The sequence below is a fragment of the Typopeltis vanoorti genome, chromosome 12, assembly GCF_054136105.1.
Source record: "Typopeltis vanoorti isolate ZY-2024b chromosome 12, IOZ_Tvanoo_1.0, whole genome shotgun sequence".
Taxonomy (NCBI): Eukaryota; Metazoa; Arthropoda; class Arachnida; order Uropygi; family Thelyphonidae; genus Typopeltis; species Typopeltis vanoorti.
The window spans coordinates 64,256,465-64,275,306 of NC_143560.1; the positions used below are offsets into that span (position 1 = coordinate 64,256,465).

Sequence of the window (18,842 nt, forward strand, 5' to 3'; positions counted from 1 at the left end):
TCCTGAAAGTGCTTATATAATAAATAAATAAAGTATATTTATGAATTTTTAATATAATTTTATTTAAATATCATAAAATAATTACACAGGAAAATTCAAGGGTATTCTAATGCGTATCGTTACATTTTAATTTATTTAAATAGGTTTTCTTATGAACGTTTTTGTTTATATTAGTGCAAGATATGCATCATTTTATTTATGTATGTTCCTTAGTTGTTTAACTTGAAGATAGACCTGGTATATTATTTTTCTAGCTCTTCAAAGCGTGACGTAACCCGTCCCATCAACATCCATTCGACATGATCGGAGTAGCCGGAAGTCGTCACATTAACAGTCGGCGTAGAGGATCCTCTCCTAATATTTCACCCCATCTTTTGCATGTAGCGCGTAGTCCCCTGCCGACGAACAAGGAAGAGGATGAAGAGGGCAAAGAAGATGGTCATCTTAAAGGTTCCCGTTTAGCAGTGCCTGAAATGCCAGCAGGAGTGAGACTGAACCGTAGACGTGCAGTCGATGCCTCAGATCACAAAACCTGTGCATTACTCCATACTCGTTTAAAAGGATTAAAACTTGAGGATATTGCGTAAGTGTAGCTACCTTTTCATTCGAAGTATTGTCTTATGTTTCATATGAAAATTATTATCATGACGGACGTTTCAAATTCGCTTTCACTAACGTGGTGTTTAACCTGAGCTGAACTCCTTTTACCATCCTGACCTTGCCAAGGTGGATTGGTTACCATTAAAAAAGACATTTTGGCATATATCATTGCCGTAATATATGCAGAAAAGAATGGTGACACGCATACTTCCAAATTTATGCATTTTTACGTTACAGTATATACACTAGTGCTCGATATTGCAAATGATTTCCAGAAGGATATATTATTTGTGTAACTAAACAGCTTTTTATTTTTGTTATTTTTGGGGTCATAATGCTGATTCACTTATTAAACAAGCATTTTGTTTCTAGTGGTAAGGGATCAGAAATATTACACTGAAGCAGAATTCTATAATAAATATTGAAGATAATCTGTCATTATAAAAGTTCATCACGAAACTAAATCAATAGCTATGTTAATTCAACAAACTCTTTTTTACGGAGGGATTAATATCCCCTAATAATTAAAAAAGTTTGTTTGACCCAAGCAGAAACTCTTGGTACAGATTGAAACTAAATATACCTTGAAGATTGCTATAATAAATCTTTCTGATTCTGGTTGAAGTGCTTCTCGTACTGGATTAATTTTTTGTTTTCTCAGGCACAGTTTTGACCCCAATTATCTAATCATGTTAAGTGTGTGGGGAAGGGGGGGAGGAGTCGCTCTTTGGCAATCAACATTAATAGCTAAACATGAGTCAAAACATTTCTAATTTCAGTTACGCTTTGATTTATCATTATTATGATGTAATCGGTTATAAGGCTTATGAAGCTTATTCATCATTTTAGATTTACAGATTTTGGACCTGTTTTTTACTGAATGTGATTTCTAGATCTTTGTCGGTTTCACTAAATTTATAATAGTCAAAGCATGAAAATACTTTTTAATCCCATCTACGAAAGGCTGTAAACCCGGGGAGGGAGTGACCAGTTTTTTCCACAGGCATACCAGTTGCTAAATAAGAATTATTTGTTGGGCCATTTTCTTACTGCAGTTTTTTACTTCATTCATCCACGTAATAGTTAGAAGGATCAAGTGTAGTCTAATTTAAGCTATTTAAAGTGCCTTCTTCTTTTTTTTCATTTTCACTATTAAAATTAAAACTACTGTTGTCCATGTTCGCAATAAATGCTAATATTGTTCCTTTGTTTCTTTCCCTTCGCTGGCATTTTGAAATGCACTTGCAGAACACATCACGCTTTTTTTGGGGGGGGGGGGGGAAGTGTTAGATTATTCCTCCCTGTCGCTGTCAGAGACATTAGAACTCTGGACAGACTTGAGTTGACAGGTTTCTTCAGATGCCTTAGAATATTCAATGCTCCTCTGAGGTCCAATTACATTTCATAAGAATATAAACAACAATAACAATAATAATTTGTTGTTTCGTCATGCTTCTAATTTTACGAATTTGTTAGTTTGAAACCTCAGACTGTTCTGCGCGTCACTCTCGTATGAGAGCTAGGTGTGTGATTTGAGGATTTTTTCCTTTCTATCATGTGCTAAATAAACAAAATATACTGGATAATTAGAATTTGGTCAATTTCATTAAGCAGTACTTATTTATATGTTGTGCTGTACCGCTAGTAATGCGTGAATGTATCTGGTGGTTCGAGAGTTATATATAAGATTTAGAATTTTCTTTATTTTTAATTTTAATATTCAACATATTTAATATTTTAACTTAGATTTTTATATTATATTATATTATTTATATTATATTTTTTCGATTGTAAACAATTTTTTATCCCTTTCTCGGCATATATTAAAGAATGATGCTTGAAGTTTATATAGAAGTTAAATTGACTTTCTTTCTATTTTTTTTTTTATTTTTAAATAAATAACACCTATCCTCCCCCCAACACATGTTCTGATCGTAACGAATATTTATTTGTATGTTATCATGCTTGTCCTGCGGTCGAATTTTCTTCCTGGAGGGAAAAAAATGCTACTTGCCTGCGCTTAAATTCGGCTGAGAAAACAACAACAAAAAGGTTTAATAAAGTATTCTCAAGTCAGTGACAAAATTAAACCAATAATTGTCTTTCACCTTCGGACTAGCGCCATGGAAGTTACTACACGAGATAATACATGGAAGTATTATCTCGTGGGAATATGGTAAATTTACTTTTGTTTCCAGCTATAATCAAGAGTGGGCAGTTCCTTAAAAATGTACATGCGCGTTACTCGATACTGTTCGTGCAACGCGCAGGAACAGTATCATCATCATAATAATAACACACGTTCGTGTGTTATTGTTATTTTCGTGCTCCATTCTGGGTCTGTATTTAACTGTTACCTTATTGAACAAACGTGTGTTAATAATGGAGCCACTGGGAGAAAGAACAAATTCATTGATAAAAAGATAACGCAATATCAGTGATCGTGCTTCATGCCTGAAAGAAAGAATCGATTCGAATACAAGGAAAACATAAAAAGTGGGACTATAACGATGAAGTCACACGGATTCACGAGGAAAGAACGGTCTTATCAACACGCAGAAGCCACAATGTTTACTTTGTTATGAATGCGTGAAACCTCCCCCCCCCCCCCCAAAACTTCGATGTCCTGGAAAGAAAGAAAAAAAAAGAGATTTTTTCATGATAAACGGTCAGAATCGCACACGACTTCCAAATCTCTTTATGAAAATAGCATTTAACTGCAATTTGATATTTGATACTGCTGCTCATTATGAAATGTGAAAATCTTCACGTCTCTGCATTTGTATAATGTAATTTGTATGTTGCATTTACTAATCGATAACAGGCAAATCGGTCATGAGAACACACGCAATTTACAGACATTACATTACATTACTACTACTACAGATGTGTAGTAGTGTTATTAGTAGTAGGCAGATTAAATAGTGGAGATGGAGCGTTGTAGATTAGCCTCGATGAGTCCTGGGACTCCTTGGAGGGTTCAGATAAATAATAATTATTATTATACAAAAATGGCAGAAACATTGGTTAGCGTCCAGCCAGGAGATAAAACTGCATAAAGCTTGATTTGATTTCATTGTCGAATGGCACAGTGAGTCACAGAAGCGTGGAAAGTTTCATAAATGTCAATTGGTCAGTTAATTTCAAGAATATGCAAAAACTAATGCTGCTCATGGAATTGGATGAAGGCAATGTATCAAATTTGAAAGTAAAATTTTTGAAGAAGTTATTCATTGCCGATAAGCCCTACTGCTGAAGCTTTATTATTATTATTTTTAAATAATTGAATTTATAACATCAAATGACATTTCAGATCGAATGAATACGGATGAAGCTTTTATAAGGTCTTGCCGTCCAGCTAGTGACCCTCCTGGATAGTTGAATTGCGTTGTTGCTACCCAGGGAAAGAATCGTTATCAGCTAAAAACATGCCGTGATAAATTTAGGATTTTGCAAAATAAAGTAGCCAAACTGTGAACTTTATTAAAGATTTTTTTTTTTTTTGCAAAGAGGTAAGCAGATTTTGTTACATTTCGAAATTCGCTAACTGTATCGCGTAAAATTACTGTAGAGATTTATTTGTTTATCTGAATTACATGAAGTATTATGAATATTTTAAATATACAGAACTGTTTAACGAAACATTTAAGCAAGTTTTCATGCTTAATTATAGCTGAGTCTATTAGTTAACATTTTTTTCCCATTCAAAGTAGAAGGCAGTTTTAAAAAGAACGTTAAAAACTTGATTTGATTTCAATGATATGATTTTCAGTGTTTAATGAATTCCTTGAAATGTCTAATGATGAACTCATTGGCGAAACTTTTAATTTTCTTATTCAACCTTCCCAAGAATTAACTTCCAGGATAATTTTCATTGTCCTGATTCCGATAGTGATTGGATCAGATAACTACCAGTGCGGAGATTAATAGCATGGCAGTGTGTTTACTTCAGCGTTTCAAAGCTATCACGTGATACTTGAAAATTTTCTTCGGTGATTATAACCTAGAATATCCTTTTTGCTTCGTCTGAGGTCATTTTTTCCGTATTGTTGAACAAACCTTTGCGGTGTTTAATGCCATTTATTACTATATATTTATTGATAAAAGGTATTCGCTTCGTTAGTATTCATTAAAACAAAATACGAAAATAAATTAATATAAAACCAGACTTAAGATTCGCCTTCCTACTACTGAACCCAATTATCACTGATTTCTTCCCAGGAATGCAACGTCACTCATTAAATGAAATAATACTGTGAAATGTGAATAAAATAATTTGCTGGCCAAATTGACTTTGGTACCAAGCTAAAATTGATTAGGTTTATAATTAGCTTTTTAATTCTTGTTAAGTTATTTTCATGCTTGATTATCAATAAAATGAAAGAAAAATATTCTAGGAAAAGTGTACCTAATTATAATCTCATGTAGCAATTCCAAGTGTTCCTTTCTGCGAGGAATCTGACTGAGCAGACTTTGGATCTGTTTCCGTGATTGATTTTGAGCAACAAAATTTATATCAACAAAATCAAACTAAATTAACTGCAATGTTATATATTGTGCTAATGAGGGGAATGGGCATTATCATGGAAATGATTACGAGGAGAGAACGATTGCGACTTTGTGTTCGTCCAGTTCGGAGCCATCAAACGTATGCAAAGATGTCTACATGTATAAGGCACTATAGAAGAATAGAGGTCTGCAAGTTGTCCAACTGTGTCAGGCAGACTGCAAACAAGAGTATTTAAAGAACATACAGGTAGATTATTATGACTGTACACGAATGCTAGGAGTATCAGAAACAAAGGAGTAGAGTTTGTTGCCTTGGTCAATATGTTGGGACTTCAGCATTAGTCAGACCTGGCTATCAGAATCAGACATACTAACTGGTATCGAGTGTAAATGGTACACTATTTTTAGGAAGGACAGAGAGGATAGGAGAGGAGGGGCGTGCTAATGATATCAGTTGGCTTGAATCCATTTAGTGTTGAAACCTATGATTGTAGTAGTACTACTATTACCAACAGTATTTCATGTGGCAGCGAGTTTGAAGCCATCTGCTGTGAGGTTTATAATTAGGTTTATAATCTGACAAGGTGAATTACTTAGTGGGGTGTTGTAACAGACCTGGTGGATCGGTTGCTAGTGATGAAGATATGCATCACCAAATAGAAAAGATGAGCGTGAAAAGAGTAATCATAATGTTAGACTTTAAAAAAATAAGCTAACGCCATTTATTCCCTTATAGGGAGTAGGCGAGGGCTCTAAACCCTATCTAGCTTTTGGAGACTGAGTGGGCAGTTCAATCTCCACTGGTTGCCGATCAGAGATAGTTGGCCCATGTCTTTTACTAATTATAGGCGCACCGATGAAGAGACGAGCAAAGAAGTGCTGCCATCTCTTGGTACCTAACCATAATAGGATATGTTACTGTATGAAATAATGGGGCTCTACGGTCGATTTTATTGAATTTAGGGGATGAAAAATCTGAGTTTCCGGGAGAAAAAACCTGCTTGTCCGTGCCAAAAATCGACTAATTCGGAAACCGGTCAAAGAAAGGCTTAGAAAAAGTTCCAATCGGCGACAAGACTCTAAATTATGTCTATCTTCGTGCGGCCTAGCACATAGGATGCAAGCGCCACTTCCACTAAACTACATAGGCCTTTAATGGGAGACTTTAATTATTCAAATATTGATTGGGTAGCTGTGAAATCGCATGAAAAGAATAAAAATTAATTTATTGAGCTCTTGCGAGACAACTTCCTCGAGCGGCATGTGATAGAAGGAACTCGAGGTTAAAGAGTGTTAGATTTGATTATAGTGTCAGAGGGCGTTTCTGTTAAAGACATCACTATTCTGCCTCCGGTTGGTGACAATGATCATGCGGTACTCATTTGGGAAGTGACTAAGTTTATAAATGTTCCATTCAGAAAAGATTACATGCTGAACTACAAAGTAGGAAATGATGACTAACTAAAGAACATACTGATTGAAGGGATGGAATTGGTTGCTAGCTGGTGAGAACATCGACAGTGCATGGGATGCATTTAAAAATACTTAAATGATGCAATATCAGAATTTATTCTTCCGAGACTTCGAAGAATAAATATGGCAGGAGTCAAATGGATGCGCAATCTTATTAAACAAGAGATTCATAAGAAAAGGACAATGTAGAAGGAATACTGAGTGCATAAGGATGATGTCCCTTTTGAAAATTATAAGTAGAAGGCTAGAAGAGTCACAACTGCTGTTCGGGAAGCTAAGTCTTTTCGTACAACAGTTCTAAGTACGAAAAGAAACTGGCTTTGCAAGCTAAAGACAATCCAGAAGAATTCTATCGATATGCTGTAAGTAAAAGAAAGAATGAATATGGAAGAATAACTATACTTCATCAGATGACGTGAAAGTGATAGATGCAGAAGATGTTGTTCAGCTGAGTGCCCATTTTGCTCTCAATCTGGTGTATGCAACATTAAATTCACTGCTACCTCTTCACTGAATGAAGAAACTCAGATGTATGCTAGAACAAAAAACAGCTCTACCTTTTGCTAGAAGAGGTAGAGCTGTTTCATAAACTGAATAAGAATTCAGCAATAGGGACTGATTGGATATAAGCACTGGTGCTAAAGAAATGTTCAGCTGAACTGGCCATTCCTTTGACCAGGCTATATAAGTCTTAAAATAGGGAAGATTCCGCAGGAATGGAAAGAATATATGGTAATCCCATTTCACAAAGGTAGTGAAGAGACCGATGTATGCAACTATCGACTAATTAGTGGTGGTGAAGATTTTGGAAAAATTGGTTAGGGCTCGCATTCAGAAATGGGTTGACATTGAATCTCTACTTTGCAATGAACAACATGGGTTTACTAAGGAAGGTCATATTAGGAACTTGCTCACATTCTATAAAAATATTACCAATGAACTAGACAAGAGGAATGGATACACCATGATACTTTTGGATTTTGCTAAGGCTTTTGACAGAATACAGCATGGTAGATTGTTGCATACATTGGAGAAGATGGGTTTGGATTATAGCATATTAGCATGGATGAGGATGGCTGACTGACAGATATCAAAAAGTGGTGTATGAGGGATGTGAGTCTGCAAGATTTGAGGTAACCAGTGATGTACAAAAAAGGATCAGTACTTGTTCCACTGTTATTTAATTCTGTACATTAATGATATTGGGAAAGATTTGACAGGCGACATACAACTATTTTCTGATGATGCAAAGATAGGTAGGGTAATCAGCAATGCTGCTGATATGAGGTACTTGCAGAATGATTTGAGTAGGCTGGAATTGTGGGCATGGGAAAAGGATGTCAGTTCAATGTTTAATAAATGTAAAGCGCCCTGCGTTTTGGCGTGATTTAATATCCAATATCGTATTATATTGGTGGGATTATGCTAGAAGAAACTGATCGGGCTATGAAATGTTAATAGATGGGAAGTTTAAATTCAGGGGCCATGTAGCAAAGATTGCAGTTACAACTCAAGATAATTGCAGTGCTGAAACGATCTTTCAAATGTAAAGATAAGCATGCTATTTTGCCTCTTTACAAGGTCTTGATAAGGCCTCACTTGGACTATTGTGAGCGGGTCTGGTCTCCTGGTTTTGGTTGTGATTCTGTTATAGTGGAGAGAGTGCAAAGGTGAGTGTTACAATGATATCAGGATTCTGGATACTTATTATGAAGACACATTGAGTATTTGTAGACTGCAGGCACTTGGAGACAGGAGAAAGAGGGGGTGATATGATTGAGGCTAGCAAACTTATGAAAGGGTCATACAGTTGATGGATTTTATTTTACGAGGGTGAGAAACTCGTAGAGTGTTGAGTTTTCTCTCATAGCGTGTTGATTGATTGGAATGGGTTGCCAATGGATATTGTGTGTGCAAGCAGTGTGAATGAATTCAAGAACAATTATGATAGCTGGTGCGTGTACGTAGTATGTGGAATCCCTCGATGAGCCCCTACCTCCCTGGAGGTATCTTTAATAATAATAATAATAATAATGATAATAATAATAATTAGTACGATTTCTAAACGGAATGGAGATGGCCTTTTGTACGGGAAAAAATTTAATCAAACTAGAATACTGTGTTCAACACTTATTTTAGAATTACAAGTAAAAATGGTTTCATATAAAATAGTCAGTTTAGGACCGTTTTTTGAACTTCATGATTAACATCATTCAAATACAAGGCCTCGTTATTCAATTTCTCCCAGTCGATGTGCAGCAATAAAAATTTATCTGTTAGGAAAAATCGAAAAGGTTAATGCCTTCGGTCTTTCGACAACAGCTCTTGAGTTGCCGTTACGAAAACCGTAATCGAAACGGTTTACAAGCTAGAACCGTTGTGAGAATGTGGATACATAGGTAGCCTGCGATACGTGTAGTCAGGCAATTCTACGCTTACTAGCGGCCTAATCGTGAAATGGCGGCATTTCTCTTGTTGTCCAAGATCGGAACTGCATTGAACTTATAAAATAAGTTTTGTTGTTTTTGTTTAAAAGTACTTAAGGAATTACCACCTAAAGTTTGTCAGATTCCTTTTGCGACATCTTGTTTATTCGTATATAAATTTTATGCATTTCCATTGCGTTCTGGGGATCTACGAAACATATAGTTATGAAAAAGTCGGTTGCTGAAATTTGATAAATGTTTTTATAAAGTAATGCGAAGTTTACCTTAACAAAGTTTGTTTAATAATGAAAACAAATATATTAAAAAATCTCTAAGTAATTTATTTTGGAAATGAACGTAATTTAATAGTAAAAATAGTCTTAAATGCTTATATTGAGCTAAGACTTAATTTTATAATTTTCTTAAACAAAGAATGATTCTGTTTGCATTATACTAGCGATGTTCTGAAGCTTTATCTGGCTATGTGAAAATAATTCCTTTCCTAATGATTGCGAAATTAATCGATTCTTATTGGCATGGAAGTCCTTAAAGTACTGTAGGTTTCAATACCACTATTGTGTTCACTGAAATACACCGAGGAACGAATTTGATATGAGAAAAGGATTGCATTCTGCCTTCATCTCCATGAAGCTTTAAGATGTATTTTAATTTGAGATTATTTAAAATTTATTATACGTCAGTCCCATTGAAACGAAGGCAAAATGGAATCCTTCTAGCACAGACATAAATTAAAATGTTCGTTTTATTTTCTCTGACATAAGTGCCACATAAAATTACGCTGAGCTAATTTCATGTTTCTAAAGAGTGTGTTCTCCAAACTAGCCATAAATCACAGTAATAAAAGGGTTACCATAAATCACATAATAAAACTAACTTGTCATTATCATCTCCTCGTTAACGTTTGGCAAGGTACGCTTTCGACGCTACCGTTGGTATTCTTGACCGAGTTTGTGGGATGGAATCCTTGGAACATTTAACATTGAGATGGGAACGTTCTCGATGGCTAAGCTCAGTTAATGAGGTCGTTCCCTCTCTTTTACTCAAGCTTCGAGATGATGACATTTAGTCATGGAACAACTGGCCAGTAATGATGTTGGTAATAAGAAGTTATTCATCAAGAACGACAATACTGTTGTCGTGAAAACAAGATAAGCGCAAGTGTTGTAAATATTATTGCTGCTGATAACGACACCAGTTATGATGCCAATTGTGTGTTTTAGGGATAAGAAATTGTCCAGTTGCGAACATCACGTGAACATCGAAAATAAACAAGCAAAGCAGCGGACGAAATCATTAGTATGTTATTCATAATATGCGTAATATAGTAATATTGGTTCAAAGATTGAAGACCAGAGATGCTAAAGCAAATAAGGAGAATGACTATGGAAATAGTCACAAGTATGGAAATGATTGAAGACAATAATATAAAGGGAAATTGCCTCTTGCAATGTTATTCTTATACGGTGATTCATTATCACATTTATTAAATCCTGAGCCGTTTTAGCGTCGGGAACTGCCGACAGTTTATTCGTTTGTAAAATATTCATAACGTAAGAGCTAAAATGGTTCGATAAACTAAAACTGAGAAGATATGGCAACTTTTTAGTAATGTTCGCTAATAGCATTTTCCCATAAAATCCGTGTCAAAGCGGAATTGTTACGCTCATAATTTAGATGCACGTACTTAAAAAGATACTACAAGGGAACGACAACATAATCAGCATTGACGAATACATAAGCAAGCTAATCCAATATGAAAAAGAAAGTAGTAAAATCGTTGTTCTAATAAAAAAAAACTATACGGAAGAAAAGATCTCCAGCAGAAGACACCTAGATTTACGTAGATTGATGCGTCTTAGATATGTAGTTAATAGTCCTTTGCAAACAGAAAAGTAACAACTGGTCGAAAGATCTAAAATGAATAGGGGACGATATTGCTGTCAAGAAATCGCAATCGAGTCGGATTACCATAGTATTCTGTTTAGCCATTTAAAGTACATTACACGTGGTGGCAATGCACGATAGATTTATAAACTTTCTTGGGTAGTACAATTCACATAAAAATGTAGAAAGATTTTTTTATTGCTAATAGTGAATTATCTCCTTCTAATGAAGAAATGGTGATTTTCTGTTGACAGTTTTATTATCTTTAAATAAACGCATTCATCCAGAATTTTGTTTTAATTATAATTTTTGATGCTCTTTCATTAAGTGCCACATTATTTGTAAAATGGATGACAATTTGAAAATTGGTGTCAAGAGAGTATACTTAATGTGTTCATTTGGCATAATCTCTTCTTCAGGTAATTTAGGAAACACCATTGTAAAATGGAAATATTTAAATAGCTAAACTGGATATTAAATCTAAATTTTAAATATATTTAAGTGCGTTTATTATTTTATTGCATCGAATTTTTTTTTATCGAATTCAGTGCATAGTAAAAGTTAATCGAGACAAATCTTTTAAAGCCGCATTTCTAAACCCAAGCGTTTCCATGCGAGGTTAGAATCGATGTTTTACGATACCAAAATGCGTAGAACAGAAAGCTATGCTGCTTCTTTACAAGCACGATAAATTGAATTTACATTTCATTTGCTGTTACTCTTTGTAAACAATGCGCTGGCACGTTTAGCGAAGTGAATTATACTGGAAATCTATTGCAAGCTATTTTTATTGTACAGGGCGACGCTACAGGTGTATATTTTATTAGTGTAAACATCTTAATTGAAAATCAATTTAAGATAATTGACTAGTATTGTGGTAATAAAAACTATTTTCAATATCAACAATCAAGAATGATTTTGCTGAATCGCTGATTTTTCAGTGATATCGATATCCTTCTAGAATTTTTAAAATGCTTTATCTTATAATGTTTTAAACTTTTTAAAGCTAAAACTAAACTTTAATATTTTACAGTATTTTCAACATTTTAATCTTCTTTCTATTTATAACTATTTTGGACTGTAATGTTCCAAGAAAAATACCTAATAATGACTAACTGGATTGAATTTTTTTTTTCAAGTTCCTATTGTTTTACTGTGCAGTGGTAGGTGAGGTTCCATTGGAACTGGCTTTCTTCAACAGAGGATTCATGTGCTCGGATTCTCTAAATTCACTTCTTCTACTGTGATCTACTAACATGCCATTAGCTAATAACAAATTCGATACAGCAACAACAAAATTCGTTAAAATGAAGTTATAAATCTGTTTGGTATACTGATCTTTCAACGCACGCACACACACACACACACGCGCGCGCGCGCGCGCGTGCGAAAATTTGAAACCTCTTAGATCCCTTTTCTGTTTACGCACTGCATCAGTATCTATATATGACTTCAAACTCTTGTTTTTATTTTCGTCTGTTTGCATTATATTTCTCCTGAGCAGCTGTCCATTTTGTGCAAATTCGTTTCACAGCAGAATATTATTCCGCTGTTTCGGATATTGCACCAATAATCTTCCTAAAAAAAAAAAAAAAATTCTCGATCCGATTTATAAGAGCTCATTTCAGTTTAATATTAGCGATCAGCCTCCTATTTGACCTGCCAACTGCACTCTTAGATACACAGTCATCTGTTACTACCTTATAACTTTTCTGTAGGTACCATAGGTTCTTTTCGAACCGAAATGGTATAATTAAATCCTTCGATTTCTTCTCATCCAATAAAAACTGGATAGGCTATTCATTCGTTATTATTTTCTATGTTTTGTTGCTCGGTTAGCAACAGCTTCCCCCCCCCCCTCGAATTTTCCTAAAGATTACAGTACAACTGTTGAAAGAAAATAGTAGTAAGTTACTTCTAAGATCTCTTTTTAACATACAGTAATAATATAGTGTAGATTTTATAACGTCTTATAAATCTCATGGTTTTATAAATGCATCACTATAAGTTTGTACTGGTAGGTCTGTCAAATCGAAAAGCTTTGAATTATCCACTTTTACAGTTGGAACTTTATGAGACGAGATCACATTCATGGATTTCGGAATAGTGTGACACTGTGAATGTGTAGGACGGGATATGTTTAGAAAAAGAAACTTCAAAAATTTACTTCAGATAAACAACAAGCCTTTAACGTATGTTTAAAGCTTACTATAAAAGATTCAAAAATGTTTTTGAAAGTTTCTATCATTGAACAACTACCCAGTACAAACAAAATGTAATTACTGACTTATTTTAACGTTTGAAACTACGATAGTGCGTATATTATTAGATGCGATTGTAGAAGTTTCAAAAATAGAAATAAATTTATCTAGATGTTTTTTAAAAATCAGATATATGTTTTCATATTGTTTTTAAAATTTTGCTGTGATATGGAGTAAGAGGTGGAGGAGAGCGAAGCTGTCTCAAATTTTGAACGGGGGGGGGGTATCCGTATCCAAAGAGTTCCTGGAAAAATGTATGTGGCATCATTGCCTTGATACTGTTTTGTAAATGTGCAGTTTATAACCTTTAATCTTAAAACTAAATAAATAACAAATATATCACCTAAGAAAGATTAAAAAGATAAAATAAGCGATGAATAAATAAACCATGGGAAAAAAAGGCATCTTTATCAACTTAACCAATACAACGTTACTAAAATTTGAAATCCAAAGGTTTGATGCATTTGACGATAGATGGCAGCACATACTGTTTTGTTGTTGCTCTGCTTCATCATATGCGTGTCACCATCGGATCAGATTTGTATCTCTTTCCTTTACCACTCCCCTTCTTTACTGTATTTTAATCAAAGGTTATTACTTTTAATGCTAATTAAAGCAGGAGTAGCAACTTTTATTTTGTTGACGTAGTTTCATAGCAGGAGGGGAGAGAAGTTAGTTAACTATTATAATATCTGGGGTTAAAAATGAAAAGAAAATAGCTATATTTGTATAAATTTGCAAATATTCAAGGCCATGTTTAATAGGTATTATTTAAGGATCTTAAATCATAAAACCTAAATTTCTGTTTTGTAGATTTATTTTATTCTTAACACATGTAACGTTTATTGTGTGCTTAAACTTGTGCATGGAAGAGATTACGATTTCGAGACATTTCTCAGGTTGGTTGCCCCCAACTGATTTGTATACATCAGCTTTTAAGCCGTTATAGAAATATGTAATACAGTATGAACTGTTCATCCGCCAGTCGGTTACTTTTTTCAGAAGTTTATCACGGAGAACTAATTCTCACGTAGATGCACGTGTGAGTTTTTAAATATTACCAAATGCTTTGATCACAATAGAATTAAAATCTATTAAAATATAAAACCTATTAAATTAATTAGAAAATGCGTTGTCAGATTTCATAATTTATCAGTGGCTCTCAAAGGATCGCATTTGGAGTGTTATGACCTCATAAAATGGCCTCTAGGGCCCCATTTCGGTCTCGGGTTACTCACCTGTTTTTAAACAATTAAACTGGTTTAGTAAGCTTACTGCAGATGAATATCCATTTGACTGTTTGTAGATATTGCTTGGCATGCGTTATTTATTTTTACAAGAGCCTCGATGGTCTTGAATCCTCTGGTTCTCAAATATTTCACTTGATGCTAGTGTCTGAATGTCTCATTAACGTATGCGCGAAGTGGTCAGTAAGTAAATTATTAGCGAGATACTTCACTCGTCATTGTAAGAAACGAATTTGTAGTGATTTTGGGATAAACGAATACTTGGATGGGATAAGAGAACAGATGGAACAGTAGACATACGTATGATTATGTATTATTGATCAGTGCATGTGCCTGATTAGAACTCTGTTGATATACTAAAAATAAAATCACGTAAAGTGAATAAATTCAAGAAAAATTCTTACCTTGCTTCACTTAGTTTGTGTTCGTTCTTCTTGCTGGGGTTGTGTCCCCCACACATATTTGGATTTCAAATGCACTGTATGGGAGGAATACGCACATTTGAAATCGAATTTGCATTACTGGATCCACCTGTGTTTTTAATTATATATATATGCTTACTTTTGCAAAACAAAATAATAATTTTTGGCTTGTCTATTCAAGAGTGACATATTAGGAATGATCTCTAAATTTATAGTCGCACTGAAAATTTCTCATCGCTACCTAAAATGCAGTTCCCAATAAAGAAACTTCATGTGACGCAATATTGGCCAAGTGGTTAGCGTATTCGCTCTCCAGCCAAAAGGCTGCGGGTTCGAATCCTGCCATGGGCATGGATGTTTGTGATTGTCTGAGATAATACTAGTGGTGGACGGTAGATGGCGTTGGTGGATTGAGTGGTGGAGACGGTAAGTTGTAGAGCAGGTGCCCTCCCTCGATGAGTCTTTGAACTCCCTGGAGATATCAAGTAATAATAATGTAAGAGATAACTATGCAGTCGTTGCCTACTTGTAAAAAAAAAATTAAAAGGTTCAGTGCGTAGGTTATATAATTCTCTATCAAAAGTATCCAAGAACGATGGTGGAAAATCGTTCGACAAGCGAAATGAGTACGGTTTGAAGATGTCAATGAAACTTTAACTTAGCAACAAATAGACATTAGTTATTATTTGAGATCGCTGTTCTGGAAATTGTAGAAAACACCTGATACTAGTGGCATAATTTATTGTCCATTGTAGATGATGTTTGTCCACTTTGCTTGTTGCACTCGGCGTGACATCATTTGCATCCGAAACTCCTCAGATACTAGTGTCCACATCTGAAGAAAATAAAGCAATAGATGTCTGATTGGGGATTCTGGAAATGATGGAGTGAGAAAATTTCCAGAAATATCTAGCAAACTCTTCGTGAAGAGGTGGGTTACTTAAAAGATGGAAGCCATTTCCTCTTTGTAATCATAACCCGATCATAATAAGTCAAACACATTTTAATGCAAGTGACTTTTTTTTTGTAGCTGAATAATGATGTGGCATGACCTTGGAACCTAGAGAACTTGTTGTGATATCACAACAGGTTTCGCATATCGCAAGTTCAAATCTTCGCTATTCACAAGTACTTGTTTGCTCTTTCGGCAGTGGGTGCGTTATGATAGTGAATAATCATCTCACTGGTTGGACTTCATGGGATATCAATTTAGACTTAACCAATGTCATTAAGTAGATAATCTGTGCATGAGATTGTCTTGTAATTTCTGGGAATAAACCAGATTCTTAATTAGTAGACAAGATCAGAATAGTGATTAGACCAAGGTAGTCGTATTAGTAGTAGCTGGTTTATCACAGAAAAGATAACTCATGGGGTGTTGGATGTCATTAGGGATCAACAACTCAACACCCTCGTGACTTATTTTGTCTGTGACAAATTATCTAAAAAAATTTGACCCAATCGCTGCTCTCTGCCTTTCTCCTCTAACGAGGATCGAGTACTAAACAACGTAAGGCAATGACACCGAAAATTCAATTTAAGTATTAATATTAAAATATTAAAACTTATTAGATTTTTTTCCAGTATACATTGGCCATAAGAAATTACAACCTTGAATGAGGGAATAAATTTATTTCTTTTTCCTTACTCGATGTGTGGAAATTCGAAAAAAAAAAAAAAAAAAAAAAAAACCTTTATACATGTATATCGATTTTTTTTTTTTTGGTTAATGTCTTGACAAAATAGCGGAATTTTATTATGAATTAAAACAGAAAAATGACTCAAATATTCAAATATGGATTTTTTATCTGTTTTGAATGCATATTTGATAACTTTTACCAAATGCAGTTTCTTTCCAATAATGTAGTTACTATAAAATAATACATTTTGGTGTCTGCGTGTGTCAAGAGCAATATCGCATGTCTGCCGTAGCTGTGAAATTCGTTTTAAAGTATCCGGGATCTTAGTCCCCCCCCCCCCCCACCTCCTGACACACTCTTACTGTGTCAGGAAATAAATAACTGCGATTGCGATTTGGTATGTACGATTTAATTTTTCCTCAATTTAATTTGAGATTTCGCTGTATTCATTGCCTTGTTTTCAATATTTTACAAACGAAATTATCACACACACACAGTATATTGTGTAAATTTATTAGTACATTTATTAATAAATTATTAATAAATAAGTATATTAATAAATTAATAACTTATAAAATTTGTAAACAAGGTCTTGAAAAAAATTAAATGTGTACTAACGTGTGTTGTCTCACATGCTGTAGGTTAGTCAACAGTAGGATGAGGAAAATTGTAACTATTTTTGATGACGTTTGTTATGATTAGCCTTCACTAGTATTGTCTAGAATCCTTACGTGATGAATCTAGCATTTCTGTAAAAATATAATTTTAATTATGAAATTATACATTTTATATTAAATATGCCGAGGATTATATATTTATTTTTTGCTTTTGTAATCTAAAACCACCTTGCAGGATAATTCTTGTCTAGCAAGATGATTTTAGATTTTATTTTTCTGAATTTTTTTGTTGTTTTAGCATATGTTTAAGAGAGCAGATTTAAGTAAGCATTTTTATTCAGCTTGCATACTGGTTTTAATTTGTAATGTTTACTAATATCTTATTTATTTTAATTGTAAACAATGCTAACGATTTCGATGAATACTGGTTCAAACTTAGTTATTAACCTTACTCTTCGATTCCGCACCGTGTTCAGAAAAGAAAAAAAAAAACATTTGAAGCTATTATGAGTGAAAATATGCGAAAGGAAAGACAAATATACAAAGGCGTGCCGAATTGCTCACAGTTATGAAATTACCAAAGCATTTTGCTATTTTTAGTTCATTCCCTAAATGACCTAATCGCTGACTAAATGACCTAATATCCCATGATGTCAAATGTTATTGGATTGTCCTATTGTGTTACGATTCCTATCACGAGCTGTTACTTTTTTTTTATCATGTGACGTTTGGTAAGCAAGGCAGTGATCTCTCACCGGTGTTGAAGAAAACTGTATCGCTTTAAAACTTTCACAAACATCCGAGTATATTTTATTTCCATGGATTCCCTGACCATTTGTGGAGGAAAAATATCATTTTCCTGGAGGAAGAAACTTGCCACTTTCATAAGAAATCCGCTGATTCATCATCACTTGAAAAGCCATTATAAATGTTCCTCGCATTCTTTCTGGAAGGATAAATTACAAGGCTGCTCTTTCCAACCAGGCAAAAGCTGAAACCTCATTATTGGTATGTAGTGAACCATAGCATAGCAATAATACTAAATGCTTGCGCCCAAACAGTATGGTATTCCTTAGTGCACGAATATGTTTTAATTTTTTTCTCGATACTAAAATCTGTAACGATATCAAAAATATTAACTCACTTGTCTAACATTTGATCCGTTGATAAGATTTCCTTAAAATAGCTTTAAAGTCACCTTTCTTAGAAAAGAAAGTACTGCTGACTGTTACTTTTCGCTGGCAACAACATTAATATTTTTGGCATTATTCTGATTATGGCACCAATAATAACCATTACTAATTAAATCAGCCGCCAATGTTTTAAAATGCCTATCCTAAAATGAAGTGTTACATTTTTATTCTGCATGGTGTATCCTCAGCTTAGACTAGGTTGGGATTCCGTCTTGGGTGCAAAGAACCATTATAACGGTTTTTCAGTAGAAGGTTAGTAAGCCCATCCTGTATGAAGGTAGCCAGTTTTTTACTTCTGGAAACTTGGGGTTTTTTATTCCGCAAAATACTCAGATTAACCAGAAAACAAATGTAATTTATAGACATAATACACTGGCCTCATAGCCTTAGTTACTTCGGCTACAATTCAAATACTAATGATAATATTTTTATATTACATAGCACCAACAGCTACATTTTAAGAAGGAGCTCTGAGAGGTATAATACTTGCCACTATCTCTACATATCTTGCATTATAGTCAAAGTTATGCCTACCACGAATATGCGGAA

At 34.3% G+C, this 18,842-nt stretch overlaps 1 protein-coding gene across 1 annotated transcript in view; it reads left to right on the forward strand.

Annotated features, from left to right (window-relative positions):
- The first annotated feature begins 299 nt into the window (after positions 1 to 299).
- The window catches only part of LOC150100847 (voltage-dependent calcium channel type A subunit alpha-1-like), a 1,659,894-nt gene continuing 1,641,351 nt past the window's right edge, over positions 300 to 18,842 (forward strand). Inside the window, exon 1 of the mRNA XM_090401918.1 lies at positions 300 to 583. Within this exon, the coding sequence (XP_090258044.1) occupies positions 300 to 583 (284 nt within the window). The remainder of the gene's footprint in view (positions 584 to 18,842) is intronic.